At 46.6% G+C, this 18923-nt stretch overlaps 1 protein-coding gene across 1 annotated transcript in view; it reads right to left on the reverse strand.

Moving 5' to 3' along the window:
* Positions 1-18923, reverse strand: part of IGF2R (insulin like growth factor 2 receptor) — a 291000-nt gene that overhangs the window by 188160 nt on the left and 83917 nt on the right. The window contains exons 8-10 of the mRNA XM_075339578.1: positions 15779-15941; positions 12753-12921; positions 3169-3272 (exon numbers count right to left, since the gene is read on the reverse strand). Of these exons, the coding sequence (XP_075195693.1) occupies positions 3169-3272; positions 12753-12921; positions 15779-15941 (436 nt within the window). The remainder of the gene's footprint in view (positions 1-3168; positions 3273-12752; positions 12922-15778; positions 15942-18923) is intronic.

The following is an 18923-nucleotide window of genomic DNA, read 5'->3' on the forward strand; positions in this document are numbered from 1 at the left end:
GTCAAAAAACAAATGATATTTATTGGTTACCAGCAATTTAAACAAGAAAAGAAAGGAGGGCATCATATGCAATGTAAAGGACATAGTGGCAAAACACAGGTGCTCAACAGTATATAAATAAAAAAGTCCAGGGAAGGTATGTAATAACAAAAATTGAAGAGACACAAAAAATAAATAGTGACCAGAAAAATGCAAACAAGGAAAACATGAAACACATGAGCAGGTAAATTAGACTAATAGGCCACCCAGACCTAAATTATGGTGTGTAACAAAAGACATATTACATGGTAGAAATATAACACAATGATGAAAGTCACTGGACTGGGGTAACCAGATAAGATAATAATGGTATGCTAATACACCAGGTATCAGAGAAATGCTGTAATGACAGTAGACAGAGCACAACATGAAGCATGCACAGAGCAGTGGTATGCCAAAAAAATCAAGCACTCGTGGCTTTATAATATCATGATGTGCAATGCACTAGGTAATAGAGCATAGTGAAATGAAGAATACATAGCCAAATCATGAAAAGAAATTTTATATACCTGGACAGAGAGGACCTGTGGGCACATGTGATGCCAAACCCTGACGTGCACGTTTCTGCGTTACCTTCGTCAGAGGGTGGGGTCATCACAGTCGGGCCTGTTTTTTAGCTTTGATCCTTCCGGTCTGGAGACCAGAGTCGCTCAAACTAAGCAGGGCATGTCACTGGTGCGGGCAGGGATGCCTCTCTGTGAGCGACAACAGTCTTGGCACGTATGCTCAGATCACACTTCACTCTTCTCTCAGCTTGCTTTACAGGGCGGTGCTTTCATCTGACAAGCGCTGTGATGTGCTGATCATTAGACAGTATATTACAGGCCCTGTGATCTACTATCACTGTGATTTACTGTAAATTAACAGCCCAGTCATAGAACTCATCCAGCCAGGACTCCATTATCCTCAGCATATCATTTTTTCCAACAATATTAATTCTAATTCCTCCATCTTGTTGTTGAGGCTTCTGGCATTAGTGTACAAGCACTTTATGTAATTTTCTGTACCTCAATTCCTACTTGGTGCATTGACTGTTCTAACCTCTCCCCCATGCCACCCCCAATTTCATTACTTGTGCCCAACAGGCTGAAATTAATTTTGCTAAATATTATCAAATCATATATTTTAATATTAATTTGTATAACTAGATACTGAGAAGAATTGAATACGTTGAGCCTCTGCTGCAGCTAACATATGTGATGATCAGGCTTACAGTAACAATCTTACCTGCAGCAGCTAATCAAATCGTATAATTTATTGCGTTTATAAAAAGCAGTAAATCATACTGCTCCGCTTATTCAGCCCTTGCACCTTGATCACCAGTTCCCTTACACAGTAAGATGGCCCTCCCTAACCCCCTCACATAGTATGATGCCCCTACAGCCCCATAACAGAATGATCCCCACAGTAGGTGCAATCTAGTGACGTCATTGTGACTGCTGCGCTGAGGCTCAGAAGTACAGATTGAGGCATTCAATCCACTGTATTAAACCTCAATCTACATCCCAAGGCTTCAGATACAGTTGAAATGACGACACTGCCTGTGAGGGTGGGGGGCTGGGATCACAGTTCCTTTTGCCCCTAGGTTCCTCCACCTCACGGGCAGTATAGCTCTGTTTCTAGCCCTTTAACTGTCCCAGTCCGTGGAAACCGCCAAAAGGCTTAATGTGGGTTAAGGATCAAGGATGCCCAGGTATGCTCTATAACAGAGAGAGATAGCGGAGATGGGTTTTTAAGAACCGCGCCAGAGATCCCAGATGTAAACTTGATCAATGTACACTTTATTCCGGCATAGGTCATCTTACGCGTTTCAGGGGTCTCAGCCCCCTTCCTCAGGACCAGCAAGCACAAGATACATCAAATCTGCAGAGTCACATGCATACAGACAGTATATACCCAGTGGAACATCAAAGAACCGCCCTCAAAAAGAAAAAAATTGGCGGGAAAAAAACTTCAATCCCTGCAAGGAGTGACGTGGTCCAATGAAAAAACAAAAGACAATGAATTGTATCAACAGCAACAGTCTTTTCGTTAATAAAATGACCAATGTAAATCAAAAATAAAAACAATTAACATAAAACATGAATGTATCACCGATGAATAAAAAATGTATAACCATACATATATATGTGTTTGTGTCCCAGTCCATATTAGAATTCACACCGCAGTGAGAGGGTATAGAACCCACACCTAATCATGGCCATCAATCTTCATGAGGACCAAGGAATGTGAAGCAGTTAGACCACACAGCCAGAACGTCGTGCGGTAAAAGTTCATGATCTAAGGAAAGTGAAGAAACCGTAGAAAAGGAAACTACTACAAAAAAATGTAAAAAATGAGAAGATCTATCCCAATATTAATTATATACGGAATAGATGATGGTGTAATGGAAAAATAACATATATATCCCATGGAATGATTTAATAGTGAGCGCAAAAATGAGTGCAATACATAAAACCAAAAAGGCATATATGCATATATGTACCCTACAAATTATCTATTAAAAAACCTATAAGTGTAGTAAACCCATATATACAGGGGTTAAAATGAAACAACAGGTTGCAACGGCCAAATGTATTGAGCCGAAGAAAAGTGTATATATCAGAGTGAAGAACTCATGGTGTTACTATTAGAACTGTGTAGTGAATATAATAATCCGTAAAAGGAATCGGGTGCCACAGGAAAAGGTAGGGGTGATTGGAGTTCAGGATCGTGGGAAAAAAACCAAGTGCGCATGCGTATAAACACAGGCACGATAGGGGTGACGAGAGTTCAGAAGCGTGGGAAAAACCAAGGTGCGCATGCGTTCGATCTATGACCTATGCCAGAATAAAGTGTACATTGATCAAGTTTACATCTGGGATCTCTGGCGCGGTTCTTAAAAACCCATCTCCGCTATCTCTCTCTGTTATCAGCCAATCGGGTTACTGCTGCCGTTGATCTATATATGTGGTTATAGGAGTTGTGCCTTTCACAACTCTAATAGGTGAGTAGGATTACTCTTCACTATACCCCCTGTTTATCAGGGTAAGACCCTATGCGCTTTTTTTCCACAGGTTTCTTGCCTCAGGTATGCTCTATAGTCTTTTAATATTTTACCTAGAACAAGACATCTTCTGGTCCTCTTACCTGCAGACTCATTACATAAAAAATTAATAACAGTCATACGCTGGAAACCAGAGCTGCAAATTTCTCCACCTGGGTAAGTCAGAGTTATGTCCCCATCAGAATATCTGTAGGGAAAAAAAAAAAACAGCTAAGAAAGCATGCCAATAAACAATGGACGCACATAACAAGAGAACCACGTGACTACAATACACAGATGCTTAGCTAAATCAAAACGCCACTGGCAAACAAAACTAACCTACAATTCCAACCATTAAAGCTGATCTGTCACCAGATGTGACAATATATACTGTGTACATTATTAAATAGATCTAGACCTGAAGACACTTTGAAAATCAATGACGGACTGAATGTATACACCTGAAATTAAAATGACCATTTTATGAGACAGACCAGAAAAAGTGAGAGATCGTGAGTCCAAGTATATTCTGCTTCCCCCCACCCACATTAACCCATTACCCATTATAATCTATGAAGTTGTTCATACAATAGTGTTTTTTTGCAGATCCCATGTCTGCAAAAAACAAAAACAAAACCAAAATAAATAAATCAGAGAAATTTCTATTTTTATTGCTGTGATAGATGAATATTATCCATATAAGCCTAAGTGGTACTTTACACATTGCGTCATCGCTAGCATCGGCTAGCGATGCCGAGCGCGATCGTACCCGCCCCCGTCGCACATGCGATATGTGGTGATTGCTGCCGCAGCGAACATTATCACTACGGCAGCTTCACACGCACATACCTGCTCGGCGACATTGCTGTGACTGTTGAACCATCCCTCCTTCAAGGGGGAGATGCGTTCGGCGTCACAGCGACGTCACTGATCGGCAGTCCAATAGAAGCGGAGGGGCGGAGATGAGCTGGACATAACATCCCGCCCACCTTCTCCCTTCCGCATTGTTGTCGGGACGCAGGTAAGGAGATGTTTGTCGCTCCTGCGGGTTTACACACAGCGATGTGTGGAGCTGCAGGAACGACAAACAACATCGTACCTGCTGTCGACCCGACATTATGGAAATGACTGACGCTACACAAATCAACGATTTTCGACGCTTTTGTGATTATTTATCGTCGCACCTAGGGTTTACAAGTTGCGATGTCACTACCGGCGCCGGATGTGCGTCACTAACGACGTGACCCTGACGATATTTCGGAAGCGATGTCGCAACGTGTAAAGCCCCCTTAAGGGTCTATAAAAGTCAAGGACGGCACATTGGATGGCATTAGTGTGCGGTCCATGATTAACGTTGCAATGAATAGGATAAACTTTGCAATTTAATTATTTAGATATACGTGAAAAATCACTGGTGAAACACTGATGGTAAAACCTGACATTGACCAAGACTGATGATAAACACCAATATAAATTGGACCTTTTTTTTTGCATAGATGAAGAATCACGAACATCTGAATGAGGTCAAAGAGAGTATCACAACTAAAATATAAATGAAACCACTTAGAAATCTATATAAGGAAGGAAGCCTCTATAGAAGTCATACCAACAGTGTGTATTTAAGTGATAATAATAGCAGGGACTAAAACATAACTTTTAATCTAACAATAAAAACAGTGATAAAGTGCTTGTGCATAAGTAGTGCAAGAGACAAAATGCCATATGGCAACACATAGGTTTGATCTCACCCAGGCTTCATCCATGGGCTGGACTGCACACCGGTCCCAAAATGAGAGGTCACAGGCTGGAAGGATAGGGTGGACAAGTGTGGTAAATAACCCCTGTCGTGCCCCGTGGATGGACTTCCGCCCTGACAAGGGCAGCACCCATTTTTTCCTCCGTCTCCCCTGAGGAACTCTTGATATTGAGAGGGAAACGCGTTGGGAGGTTTTTCTCTTTTTTTCTTTATGGTTGCGGGGCAGACATCTTATTTGGGTGCTGCCCTTGTCAGGGCGGAAGTCCATCCACGGGGCATGACAGGGGTTATTTACCACAGTTGTCCACCCTATCCTTCCAGCCTGTGACCTCTCATTTTGGGACCGGTGTGCAGTCCAGCCCAAGGATGAAGCCTGGGTGAGATCAAACCTATGTGTTGCCATGTGGCATTGTGTCTCTTGCACTACTTATGCACAAGCACTTTATCACGGTTTTTATTGTTAGATTAAAAAAGAGAATTTTGTTTACTTACCGTAAATTCTTTTTCTTATAGTTCCGTATTGGGAGACCCAGACCTTGGGTGTTTAGCTTCTGCCTCCGGAGGACACACAAAGTACTACACTTAAAAGTGTAGCTCCTCCCTCTGAGCTTATACACCCCCTGGTGAGCCAGTCCCAGCCAGTTTAGTGCAAAAGCTGAAGGAGAATAGCCACCCACAAGTAGAACAGAGCAAGAGCCGGAACAACCGGAGACTCTGTCCACGACAACAGCCGGTGATAACACGCGGAACAAGAAATTGCCAACAGGCAACAGGGAGGGTGCTGGGTCTCCCAATACGGAACTATAAGAAAAAGAATTTACGGTAAGTAAACAAAATTCTCTTTTTCTTTATCGTTCCTTTGGGAGACCCAGACCTTGGGACATTCCAAAGCAGTCCCTGGGTGGGAATAAACTAAGAAGTAGGCAGAACCTAACTTCACAAATGGGCGACAGCCACCTGAAGGATGCGTCTGCCCAAGCTCGCATCTGCCGAAGCATGAGCATGCACTTGGTAGTGCTTCGAAAAGGTATGCAGGCTAGTCCAAGTGGCAGCCTGACAGACTTGTTGAGCCGTAGCCTGGTGCCTAAAAGCCCAAGAGGCACCGACAGCTCTGGTCGAGTGTGCCTTGATCCCCGGCGGGGGAGGCACCTGAGTACTCTGGTAGGCGTCTGAAATGGTCGATCTAATCCAACGGGCTAAGGTCGGCTTAGAAGCAGGGAGGCCCTTGCGCCGACCTGTGGTTAGCACAAAAAGAGAGGTGCACCTCCTGAGCGCAGCGGTGCGAGACACAGATCCGGAGAGCACGCACCAGATCTAGAGTATGCAGCGCTTTTTCAAAGCGATGAACAGGGGCCGGACAGAAGGAAGGTAGGGTAATGTCCTGGTTAAGGTGGAAGGGAGAGACCATCTTAGGAAGAAAGTCCGGAGTCGGACGGAGAACCACCTTGTCTTGATGAAAAACTAAAAAAGGTGACTCCGAAGAGAGCGCAGCCAAATCAGAGACTCTCCTGAGAGAAGTTATAGCAACCAGAAAGGCCACTTTCTGAGAAAGACGATACAAACAAACCTCCCTAAGAGGCTCAAAAGGGGGTTTCTGCAATACCGTGAGGACCAAGTTAAGGTCCCAGGGATCCAAGGGCCGCCGATAAGGCGGAATGATGTGAGACGCGCCTTGCATGAAGGTGCGGACCTGAGCCAGCCGAGCGAGACGCCGCTGGAACAGAACTGATAGAGCTGAGACTTGTCCCTTGAGAGAGTTGAGGGACAGGCCTAGCTGCAGACCGGACTGTAGAAAAGACAGAAGGGTCGTCAAAGAGAATGGCCAAGGAGGATGGCCAATAGAGCGACACCAGGACAGGAAATTTTCCAAGTCCTGTGATAGATCATAGCGGAGGAAGACTTACGGGCCCGAGTCATAGTGGAGATGACTTCAGGAGGAATACCAGAAGCCGTCAAAATCCAGGACTCAAGAGCCACGCCGTCAATTTGAGGGCCGCAGAATTCGGGCGGAAAAACGGACCTTGCGAGAGAAGGTCTGGACGGTCCGGGAGATGCCACGGCATCTCTACGGACAGTTGGAGCAGGTCCGAATACCAGGCTCGCCTGGGCTAGTCCGGTGCAATGAGGATGACTCGACGGCCCTCCATTCTGATCTTGCGCAGGACTCTGGGCAAGAGAGCTAGAGGGGGAAACACGTAGGACAGACGAAACTGGGACCAGTCTTGAACCAGAGCGTCCGCGGCGAAGGCCTGAGGATCGTGGGAGCGAGCCACGTAAACAGGAACTTTGTTGTTGTGACGGGATGCCATTAGGTCCACGTCCGGAGTGTCCATTTGCGGCAGATTGACTGAAACACTGCCGGGTGCAGGGACCACTCGCCACCGTCCACGCTTTGACGGCTGAGATAATCTGCCTCCCAGTTTTCCACGCCTGGGATGTGGACTGCGGATATGGTGGACTTGGAGTCCTCCGCCCATTGAAGGATGCGTTGTACCTCCATCATTGCCAGTCGGCTGCGTGTCCCGCCTTGGTGATTGATGTAGGCAACCACTGTCGCGTTGTCTGACTGGACTCGAATGTGCCTGCCCGCCAACAGGTGGTGAAAAGTTAGGAGAGCTAGAAGCACGGCTCTGGTTTCCAGCACATTGATTGAAAGGGCTGACTCTGACGGAGTCCAAGTGCCCTGCGCTCTGTGGTGGAGACATACCGCTCCCCAGCCGGATAGACTGGCATCCGTGGTGAGAATCACCCAGGACGGGGCCAGGAAGGAGCGCCCTTGGGACAGGGAGAGGGGCCGAAGCCACCACTGAAGAGAGCTCCTGGTCCGTGGCGACAGAGCCACTAACCTGTGTAAGGAGGAAGGCCGCTTGTCCCAACAGCGGAGAATGTCCAGCTGCAGGGGGCGCAGATGGAACTGGGCAAAGGGAACAGCCTCCATGGACGCCACCATTTGACCCAGCACCTGCATCAGACGCCTGAGGGTATAACGGCGGGGCCTCAGGAGAGAGCGCACCGCTAGCCGGAGAGACTGCTGTTTGATTAAGGGCAACTTCACAAGTGCCGGCAAAGTCTCGAACTGCATCCCTAGGTACGTGAGACTCTGGGTCGGAGTCAGAGTGGATTTGGGAAGATTGACAAGCCACCCGAATTGGGCTAGAGTGGCGAGAGTGAGCGAGACACTCCGCTGACAGTCTGCGCTGAATGGAGCCTTGACTAGAAGGTCGTCCAGGTAAGGGAGCACTGCCAACCCCTGGAGGTGCAGAACCGCAATCACTGCTGCCATGACCTTGGTGAATACCCGAGGGGCCGTGGCTAACCCGAAGGGGAGAGCCACGAATTGGAAATGATCCTCTCCTATTGCAAAACGTAACCAACGCTGGTGTGAAATTGCAATTGGCACATGCAGATAGGCATCTCTGATGTCGATGGACGCCAAGAAATCCCCTTGGGTCATTGAGGCAATGACTGATTGCAGAGACTCCATGCGAAAATGCCGCACCCGAACATGCTTGTTGAGAAGCTTGAGATCCAGGATGGGCCGGAAGGTACCGTCCTTTTTGGGAACTAGGAAAAGATTTGAGTAAAAACCTCTGAACCGTTCCCGAGCGGGAACTGGTACAATTACTCAGTTTGCCTGCAAGGATGCCACGGCCTGTGAGAAGGCGGCGGCCTTGGAGCAGGGGGGAGTTGAGAGAAAAAAATCTGTTTGGCGGGCTGGAAGAGAATTCTATCCTGTAGCCGTGAGATATGATGTCTCTCACCCACTGATCGGAGACTTGCTTTAACCAAGCGTCGCCAAAGTGGGAGAGCCTGCCACCGACTAAGGACGTTGCTGGAGCGGGCAGAGAGTCACGAGGAGGCTGCCTTAGTGGCAGAACCTCCTGCGGTCTTCTGCGGACGCGCTTTTGGGCGCCAGTTGGATTTCTGGTCCTTAGCTGAGTTAGCGGACGAGGCAAAGGGCTTAGAGGACGACCAGTTGGAGGAACGAAAGGAACGAAACCTCGACTGATTCCTACCCTGGGCGGGTTTCCTGGTCTTGGTTTGTGCCATGGAAGTACTCTTCCCGCCAGTAGCTTCCTTAATAATTTCATCCAGCTGTTCACCGAACAGCCGGGAACCAGCAAAAGGGAGCCCAGCAAGGAACTTCTTTGAAGAAGCATCTGCCTTCCACTCTCGAAGCCACAAGATCCTGCGGATAACGAGGGAATTAGCCGAAGCCACCGCAGTGCGGTGAGAAGCCTCTAGCATGGCAGACATGGCATAAGATGAAAAAGTTGAAGCTTGAGAAGTTAAGGCAACCATCTCAGACATAGATTCCTTGGTGAGGGAATGCATCTCCTCTAGAAAAGCAGAGATGGCTTTGAGAGCCCACACTGCTGCAAAAGTCGGGGAAAACGCAGCCCCCGCCGCTTCATACACAGATTTGGCCAGAAGGTCAATCTGACGGTCAGTGGAATCCTTAAGTGAGGTGCAGTCAGCCACCGACACAACGGTCTGGGCTGAGAGCCTAGACACCGGAGGGTCTACCTTTGGGGAGTGAGACCACTCCTTGACCACCTCAGGTGGAAAGGGAAAATGGTCATCAGAACCACGCTTTGGGAAGGATTTGTCAGGACAGGCCCTGGGTTTGGTCACAGCGGCCTGAAAACTGGAGTGGTTAAAGAACACACTCTTTACTCTCTTAGGCGAGGTAAACTGGTGCTTTTCTGCCAGAGAGGGTTGCTCCTCTGATACTGGCGGATTGAGATCCAGTACAGAATTAATAGAAGCAATCAAGTCACTAAGATCTGAGTCACCCTCGGAAAGATCGATGGGGTACATGGAGTTAGCCTCCGAGCCCCCCGTAAGGGCATCCTCCTCATCTTGCGAGTCAGCTCTTGAATCAGAGCCGTGGGAGGAGGAGGGGGAGGAAACCCTGCGCCATCTCTTAGGAGGACGGGGTCTGGGACCTAATGATGAATCCTCTGAGAGCTCGGATGGATGGAGGTCAGAGGATAGGGATCCTAAAGAACCCTTGGCAAGAGCATTAGAGGCATCCTGTGAGGAGGGCTGATGCATATTCATCAAAGTCCTGGACAAAAGTCCCATGGACTCAGCAAATGACTGGGATATAGACCTAGAGAAGGACTCTACCCAGGCCGGGGGTTCAGCCACAGGTGCAGAGGCAGCCGGAGAGACCACTGGGGGTGAGACTCTAGGCTGTGGCACCGCCAAGTTAGAGCAGACATCACAATGTGGATAGGTGCTCGGTTCAGGCAGCAGGAGCTTACAGCAGCGCACACAGTATAAAGCTTTGGAGCCTTGCTCCTCGTGTGAGACATGCTGCTGGAGTGGGGGCTCTGCAAGAGAATGAACCCCAGGGAGAATATACAGAGGTCCACAACCAGAGACCGGCTGTGGCTTACCAGACCGCTGGAAGCGGTGTTGTGTGCCCTCCAGATCCCGAAGCCCGGACCCCCAATGCACAGCACCTCAGCAGGGATGCAGAGTGCAGAAAGGCCCAGCGCAGAGTGAACTCTGCCTAAGAAAATGGCCGCCGGAGCGAAGAGAGGGGGCGGGACTTGGCGGCGTTCCTGTAGGAGAGCGGGAACTGGAGGGCCATAGAGACCTGCAGGGGAGGAGACACGCTCCAGCAGTGGGGAGTGTCCCTCCCCTGTGCAGGACGGCCGCCGGGAGGAGCCGTGCCTGTCCCTCTGCATGAGTGACATGCGAGGGTAGTTAACAGAAACAAGGCCTCCGGCAAAGCCGGGGCACAAATTTAAGCGGCGAGGCCGACGCGCAGGCACCATCGGCGCGGTTCTCGGGCGAAGGCTAGAGAACCCGCCGGAAATGCCAAAATAAATACATTCAGCATACTCTCCCCATACAATAAAGAACAGGGACCCACAACACATAAACGTCTCAGGTACTTAGCTGCTGAGACGCAGGGCCAGGTCCCTGGGGATGAGTGCTCCGGTCCAGCAGAATCCTCAAGGGGCTGTGGATGGAGACCGGTCTCCTGCCAGGCATGGAGACCGTGCTGGCTTCCACTTCAAGCCAGAGCCCAGGAGGGATGGTGAAGGAGCATGGCATGTAAGGCTCCAGCCTTGGAAATCAACCTTACAACACCGCCGACACAGTGGGGTGAGAAGGGACATGCCGGGGGTCCAGACGTGGACCCGCACTTCTTCAATCTCTTCCAAAGAAAAAAATCATGAGAATGCATGTGTGGATGTATGCCTCCTGAACACAAAGCGATAAACTGGCTGGGACTGGCTCACCAGGGGGTGTATAAGCTCAGAGGGAGGAGCTACACTCATAAGTGTAGTACTTTGTGTGTCCTCCGGAGTCAGAAGCTAAACACCCAAGGTCTGGGTCTCCCAAAGGAACGATAAAGAAAGTTATGTTTTAGTCTCTGCTATTATTGTTTATGCTTTTTGGACTATTGGGCATTCTCTGCTTGGTAGATTTGCTATTATACTTGTATTTAAGTGATAGAATAATTAACTAAATGCATATGCAAATAAGGGCACTTAGGAGCACCCTAAAGGTGGTGTCACACATAGCGACGCAGCAGCGATCACGACCAGCGATCTGACCTTATCAGGATCGCTGCTGCGTCGTTACATGGTCGCTAGTGAGCTGTCATACAGGCAGATCTCACCAGCAACCAGTGACCAGCCCCCAGCCAGCAGCGACGCGTGGAAGCGTAACTAAGGTAAATATCGGGTAACCAAGGAAAGCACTTCTCTTGGTTACCCGATATTTACCTTAGTTACTAGAGTCCGCCGCTCTCACGCTGCCAGTGTTTGCTCCCTGTTCCCTGCACTCCTAGCCAGAGTACACATTGGGTTAATTACCCGATGTGTACTCTAGCTACGTGTGCAGGGAGCCGGCATTGGCAGCGTGAGAGCGGCGCACGATAGTAACTAAGGGTAATCAAGGAAAGGGCTTCTTGGTTACCCGATGTTTACCGTGGTTACAGCTTACCGTATGCTGCCAGACGCCGGCTCCCTGCTCGCTTCAGTTCGTCGCTCTCTCGCTGTCACACACAGCGATGTGTGCTTCACAGCAGGAGAACAACATCCAAAAAATGAAGCAGGACATTCAGCAACGACCGGCGACCTCACAGCAGGGGCCAGGTCGTTGCTGGATGTCACACACAGCGACAGCGACGGAACGTCGCTGCTACGTCATAGAACAGGTGACTTAGCAGCAGAGTGACCAAAAGCTCAGTGCACAGTTATATCATCCAATTTGTAGATCCAGCATTTTCTCTGACTGACTGACACCACGGAGTTGCTCAGAGTGAGCGCTACCTTAGCTCAACCCATATGTGCACTGACACTGGAGGAGACCAGCAGCGCACACCCAGTATCAATGAGTGCGGAGGCATGCTCTGATCCCTAGCTAGCCAGCCCTTCAATTTCAGTGAAACAAGCGGCAGCCGCAGATAGGCGCCATGGCTCACAGCCTCACTATATATGTGCCACAGAGCTCGTGAAATGTCCATGCCCACGTGCAGGGACGCAGACTGAGTTCAGGCAGAGCTTGCTCTGAGCAAGCAAGCCACTAAAACACTAAACTGTATACTAGTGATAAGTGAAGGGCGAGCACTAAAATCCTCAAATGCTCGTTACTCGATTTGAGCTGGTCAGACGCTAGGACAAGCTTGACGCGAGTAATGAGCAATATGGATTCAGACTGTCTGTTGCGCACATCAACTGCTCTGTGTGTGTTCAGGCTGAAGCTGAACGCTTCTGCTTGGCAAGTGGTATGTTTCAGAGAGGCTCTTGAAGCAATCAGTGGGGATCTGAGAACACCAAATCCCAACCAATGTGGAAGATATGTCAGAGAGCACCAATCTTGAAAAAGAAAAAAAAAAACCCCATAACATTCTGCTAATCCAATCAAACATGGTAATGGAAGAGTAGTCTTAGTAGTATCATGTACCTGAGAGTTTGATTGAGATAGGAACCTGCAGACTTAAAAAGGCCGCTTGACATTTTCTTTTGACAAGAAGAGACCGTGTCACCTACACATCCAACATCTGTTATCTTACCACACACATTGAGGTAATAAGTATATTCACTCTTTGGATCTTGTGTGTGGTAAGGTTTTCCTACAAGAAAAGGAATTGAAATTGTAATTATTATTTTAATAAAATTTAAAGAAATTCTTAGCCCCCTGTACAGTCTGTAATAATAACAAACCGAGTTTTACGCACTATTACCAGGTCCAGTGTGGAGTTTCCACCGCAGCTCCCATGTGACGCTGAAGTAATGTACACAGTCTGCAGCTAATCAGTGCACTTAGCAGCTATGACCATGTAGACAGAATGCGCTAGTTAGAGCTGCTGAGCTCGCCGATTGACTTGACGTCAGCCCCTCAGCCAATACCAGACGTTGGCCGCAGTGGTTGAGACTGACCGGTGAACCCAGGGATTGTGAGTCAAGTGTGATTTGTATTTTCATATCAAACTACACTTGGAGGCAATCTGAGACCAATATTGTCTGAAAGGGAACAACCTTTTTAATTAATTTCCAATGTATTTTGAATGGTAAACAAACATTAAGAGTAAGCACCATTTTCATTTGTATTCCATAGATATACATTAGACGTGAAAACAAGCAACTTTGTAATATATCTTATCAGAGAGATCAAGATTCATCAGTTATTTACCCAATGAATTCACAGGTAAAGTCTGTATTCAGAGAACACCGACCTTTAAATTATTTAGATAGGAAATGGCAGATGTTACTGATAAGATTCTATGTAGATTGGAGAGAAGAGAAGGGATTAGTGTACATAAAAGTAGCAACTAACATCTACTATTTCAATAATGCAAAAATGTGCCTACGAGCGTATGTGCCCACGTAGCAGATGTGTGTGCATATTTTCTACACACAGAACTACATGTTTTGGCAGGGAAAAAGGTGTAGTTTTTATTGTGTTTGTGCGTTTTTTCCATGCGTTTTTCCATTTGTTCTTCTAGTCCTGGTGATAGTGGAGGTTTCTGCAATGTACCCCCACGATCACTGCAGAGTTTTCAGCTTTTGTTACAGCCGTGACTGAGCTCTCACTGTCCGCAGCAGTGTCCGCGCTGCTCCCGGTAGTTTAACCCTCTGAATGATGTGATCAATGCAAATCGCAGCATTCAAGAGTTAGGGAGAGAAATTGCTTACCTCTCCCTGGCGATTGGGTCCCTGTAATGCGATCACAGGGACCTGATCACTTTCATGATGACCCCGGGTTACTGAACTAAGGACACTGCTGCGAGATATAATCCATTGCAAGGATCGAGAACGAGCACTGCAGGGGATTATATCAGACGCAGGAAAAAACACAAAGAATTGACATGACGCTTCTTTTTTCTGCACCAAAATCTGCAAGACAAAAATCTGGAACATGTGCACAGCAAGTCAGGATCATCATAGACATTGCTGGGATTGCATTTTTCCTTACAGTATTGATTAAAACCTGCAAGAAAAAAAACAGCAAAAATGTAGCGTGGGCACACAGCCTTATAGTAAAGAATATATGTGTTCTGTATAACACCGGCTCCATCACTGATTGGCAGCTTCCTGTGTACACTCTACACCAGGGGTGGGGAACCTCCGGCCCGCAGGCCGTATGCGGCCCCCGATTACATTTTATGCGGCCCCTGGGCCCATTCCAGGGGACAGCAGTACTCAGGCAGCAGCCGCGGTCTTGTCAGCTGCCGGCCCTTTAAATCACAATGTGTAGTGCGCATACAATTATGTCCTCAGCCTGCTGGCCTGTGCCAGCCTGCGGAGGACGTACTTTGTGGGCGGGGTAAGCGCGAGTGCGCTGCGCTCCCGTCTCACAGAAGAAGAGGAGCAGCAGGTTTACCGGTCTCCCTGTACATGCCACCCGTGGTGCTGTGAGCCTCCGGCGGTGCTGAGCCTCCTGCCTCCGGCGGTGCTGTGGACCAGCCCTAGTACTGTGTTCCCCCCTCCCTGTCCTATGTGCCACCCCCCCCACTGCTCTGTGCCATCCCCCAGTGCTGTCTGTCCCCTTTGTGATGTCTGTGCTCCCTCAGTTCTGTACATGTCCCCCAGTCCTGTTTGTGCCCCTCTTGTGCTGTCCGTTCCCATCAGTACTGTCCGTGACCCCCCCCCTCCCAGTGATTCCCGAGCCCCTGTCCTTCTGGTGTCCTGTGATGTGTATATGTCTTCAGCCCCTCCTGTGATGTGTATATCCGCGCCCCCATCCCCTCCTTTGATGTATATATGTCCCCAGCCCCTCCTGTGATGCATATGTGCACCACCATCCCCTCCTGTGATGTATGTGCCCCCAGCATCTCCCGTGTTGTATATGATTTACCAATCTATTGACTGCGCTTCAGACCCAGACAAATCTAGAAAAGCAGTTGTGTAAAGCAACATGATCAATATCATCGAACATCACAGCCGAACCAAAGAGAAGCAGCTCCAGCCACCACACTAAGGGTGAGTTAATTAACTGTTTGACCAAATATATTAGAGTAATGTTAAGCGGATAATTTTTTCAGCCCCCGAAGGTTGGTAGAAATTGCCAATTGGACCCAGGCAGTGAAAAAGTTCCCCACCCCTGCTCTACACAGACAAAAATGTACTAATCAGTGGTGTGGGTGGAGAATAACAGAATACAAAATTCAGATAACTGCTAGATCTGCAGCAGATAAAACACAGATTTTGTCAAAATGACAGCAGACATCAATGGAATCAGGCTCTCTGCCCCTACATTATACTGCTCTCAGATTACATAGCAAAGACCTGGTGACAGATTCCCTTTAACATTTCTCTATGACAATAACACAAGCATGTCCAAGCATTCAAAAAGTTTTAAACTGAATTTTACATTGTTGGAACCTTTAAAAAAAAAAAAAAGAAACGGAATTAAAAACAGTGAATTTACTCAGTTGAATGCTTTTTATTAAAAAGAAGACTGGAAAGCAAGATAAAGTGAGGTTATACCTGGTTTTTCGGTAAGTGGGGTCAGGTTAATTGAAATTCCCCTCAGCTTGTTGACGAGTGTACAGTTGTCACTTTCCAGGTATTCTGTGTGACATGCATTCTCAGTGACCCATTCTACCTCATAGTGACAGTTGCTGCTCGCAGTCAGTTTGGGGTCAGAAACCTATAATAAAATGAAATCTTATAGTTCAAATTTTTAAAAAAAAAAAACAAAAAAAAAAACACAACGGAGATTGGTTTAGCACGACAGTAAAATAAGTATATTCTGGCTTATGTAGGTTGTGCAGAGGGTAATCAGAAATTAATGAAGTGGTCCAGGGATGAGCGGTCCACTTTGAATCAATGTTTTATGGACGGGCCAGGTTTTTCGGGGCAGGTATCACATTGCCAAGAGGTGTCCTTCCATCTATAAACACAGTATGCACCTTTATTTGTGACCTAGTTTGGGAAAACCTCACAAAATGTTGCCCTGGCACAATATAGGCACCTTCTGTTCCAGAGGTATTAGCGTCCTCTCCTTCTTGACTTCCAAATATTAGGGCTTTGGTCACAACCACCTAACACTAAATGAATCTGATTTTTGTACCACATTTTAGTTTTCCACAATATACAATTGGAGGTCTTGCTCCGAGATCAACTGAATCCATGTTTTTATTGAACCCCAGGACACAGTCTGGTTTGGGGATCTGTGTAGTGTTATCTTGTACAGCAGTTGGGTTTCTGCCATTTCCAAAACCTGTGGTCAAAATAAGGACATCCCTTTCATACTTCTACTTGGACCAGAAGCAATCTGCCACTAGATTGGGCCGTGCTCTCACCCTTTTCAAGCAGTAGGGCTTTTTTCAAACTTAAAAGAGAATTTATAAGCAAAAATCTAGTTTAGTTAAAAGAAGAAAAAAAATATGATTGTGTATGTATGCGTTTACTTACTTTAGACCAGGGGTCTCAAACTCGAAAAAAATAATTTGGGGGGTCGCATTCTTTGCAGGACAAAGTGACATTTTAATTGTTACCATATATATATTTTTTTACACACCTTTGGATCACTGATTTTGAACATTTTTCACTTGTTTATTATAATATAAGGTGCACATTCTTGGTTTAAATATAAAAAAAAAAAAAAAAAAAAGGTAAAAAAAGTCATGCTTTTTTTTTTTTTTTTTTTAATCCCTTTCTTGTAACTAATAGTGTTACAATTATCACTATATAGAAATTTTGGCCAACATCTTTTAGTAATGTTCCCCATCTTGTTGTAATGTGCCCATGCTTGCCCCCTTGTAGTATTGTGGCCCATCCTACAGTAATGTGATCATCCTTGTCCCCATCCGATAGTAATGTCCCCAGCCTTGTCCCCATCTTGTTGTAATGTGCCCATCCTTGTCCCCTTGTAGTATTGTGCCCCATTCCTAGTCCCAATCCTACAGTAATGTGGTTAACCTTGTCCCCATCCTATAGTAATGTCCCCAGCCTTGTCCCCATCTTATCGTAATGTGCACATCCTGTAGTAATGTGTTCAGCCTTGTACCCCATCTTATAGCAATGTTCCCCATCTTTGTCCCCTTGTAGCAATCTCCCTATCCTGTAGTACTGTCCCCATCATATAGTTGTCCCATTCTATAGTAATGTGCCTATCCAACAGTAATGTCCCTATCCTATTGTAGTAATGTGCCAACCTTGTCCCCATCCTATGCAGTCATATGAAAAAGTTTGGGCACCCCTATTAATGTTAACCTTTTTTCTTTATAACAATTTGGGTTTTTGAAACAGCTATTTCAGTTTCATATATCTAATAACTGATGGACTGAGTAATATTTCTGGATTGAAATTAGGTTTATTGTACTAACAGAAAATGTGCAGTCCGGATTTAAACAAAATTTGACCGATGCAAAAGTATGGGCACCCTTATCAATTTCTTGATTTGTACACTCCTAACTACTTTTTACTGACTTACTAAAGCACTAACTTGGTTTTGTAACCTCATTGAGCTTTGAACTTCATAGGCAGGTGTATCCAATCATGAGAAAAGATTTTTAAGGTGGCCACTTGCAAGTTGTTCTCCTATTTGAATCTCCTATGAAGAGTGGCATCATGGGATCCTCAAAACAACTCTCAAATGATCTGAAAACAAAAATTATTCAACATAGTTGTTCAGGGGAAGGATACAAAAAGTTGTCTCAGAGAATTAAATTGTCAGTTTCCACTGTGAGGAACATAGTAAGGAAATGGAAGAACACAGGTACAGTTCTTGTTAAGCCCAGAAGTGGCAGGCCAAGAAAAATATCAGAAAAGCAGAGAAGAAAAATGGTGAGAACAGTCAAGGACAATCCACAGACCACCTCCAAAGACCTGCAGCATCATCTTGCTGCAGATGATGTCAATGTGCATCGGTCAACAATACAGCGCACTTTGCACAAGGAGAAGCTGTATGGGAGAGTGATGCGAAAGAAGCCGTTTCTGCAAGCACGCCACAAACAGAGTCGCCTGAGGTATGCAAAAGCACATTTGGACAAGCAAGTTCCATTTTGGAAGAAGGTCCTGTGGACTGATGAAACAAAGATGGAGTTGTTTGGTCATACAAAAAGGCGTTATGCATGGAGGCAAAAAAACACGGCATTCCAAGAAAAGCACTTGCTACCCACAGTAAAATTTGGTGGAGGTTCCATCATGCTTTGGGGCTGTGTGGCCAATGCCGGCACCGGGAATCTTGTTAAAGTTGAGGGTCGCATGGATTCAACTCAGTATCAGCAGATTCTTGACAATAATGTGCAAGAATCAGTGACGAAGTTGAAGTTACGCAGGGGATGGATATTTCGGCAAGACAATGATCCAAAACACCGCTCCAAATCTACTCAGGCATTCATGCAGAGGAATAATTACAATGTTTTGGAATGGCCATCCCAGTCCCCAGACCTGAGTATCATTGAACATCTGTGGGATGATTTGAAGCGTGCTGTCCATGCTCGGCGACCATCAAACTTAACTGAACTGGAATTGTTTTGTAAACAGGAATGCTCAAATATACCTTCATCCAGGATCCAGGAACTCATTAAAAGCTACAGGAAGCGACTAGAGGCTGTGATTTTTTCAAAAGGAGGATCTACAAAATATTAATGTCACTTTTATGTTGAGGTGCCCATACTTTTGC

This window comes from Anomaloglossus baeobatrachus, chromosome 3 (genome assembly GCF_048569485.1).
Source record: "Anomaloglossus baeobatrachus isolate aAnoBae1 chromosome 3, aAnoBae1.hap1, whole genome shotgun sequence".
NCBI classification, from domain to species: domain Eukaryota; kingdom Metazoa; phylum Chordata; class Amphibia; order Anura; family Aromobatidae; genus Anomaloglossus; species Anomaloglossus baeobatrachus.